The following is a 721-nucleotide window of genomic DNA, read 5'->3' as shown; positions in this document are numbered from 1 at the left end:
TTTGGAAGCAAAGCAAACGATAAAGTTGTCATCACTCATCAGCATTCAGATCTTCTTCATCTTCTTTCTTCGTTTCTTCCTTGCAAATGTAAGACATATTCAATATTTCACACAAAACCAGGAAAAAAAAAAATTCCAAAATGAAAATCTCAAAACCTTCATTCTACTCTCATACTCTGACTTTGTTCTTCTTCATCATCATGATTATGATGAGTCATGTTGCAAACTCTCAGTCTCATCAGCTCTATGATGAAGAACATGCAGTTCTTATGAAGATAAAACAGTACCTTCAAAACCCACCATTTTTAAGCCACTGGACACAGCAATCATCAACTTCCAATAACAACCACTGTTCTTGGCCTGAAATAAACTGCACCACCAATGGCAATTCTGTCATTTCACTCACTCTCTCCAACTCCAACATCACAAAAGCCATACCAACCTTCATTTGTGAACTCAAGAACCTCACTTTTCTTGACTTCAGCTTCAACTTCATCCCTGGTGAGTTCCCAACATCACTATACAATTGTTCAAAGCTTCAGTACCTTGATCTTTCAATGAACAATTTTGTTGGCAACATTCCTGATGATATGCACAGTTATTTATCTGAATTGAGGTACCTTAATCTTGGTTCTACCAATTTCACTGGTGATATTCCTTCTAGTATTGGAAGGTTAAAGGAACTGAGAGAGCTTAAGCTTCATTATTGTTATTTCAATGG

The 721-nt window shown here is 36.5% G+C and overlaps 1 protein-coding gene across 1 annotated transcript in view; it reads left to right on the top strand.

Moving 5' to 3' along the window:
• LOC107641433 (receptor-like protein kinase 5) overlaps positions 1-721 on the top strand; it is a 3,433-nt gene continuing 2,712 nt past the window's right edge. Inside the window, exon 1 of the mRNA XM_016344926.2 lies at positions 1-713. Coding sequence (XP_016200412.1) covers positions 141-713 — 573 coding nt within the window. The 5' untranslated portion in view covers positions 1-140. The remainder of the gene's footprint in view (positions 714-721) is intronic.

Source organism: Arachis ipaensis, chromosome B05, assembly GCF_000816755.2.
Source record: "Arachis ipaensis cultivar K30076 chromosome B05, Araip1.1, whole genome shotgun sequence".
Classification (NCBI taxonomy): domain Eukaryota; kingdom Viridiplantae; phylum Streptophyta; class Magnoliopsida; order Fabales; family Fabaceae; genus Arachis; species Arachis ipaensis.
The sequence above is the reverse complement of the archived record's forward strand: the minus strand, read 5'-3'. Positions and strand labels throughout refer to the sequence as shown.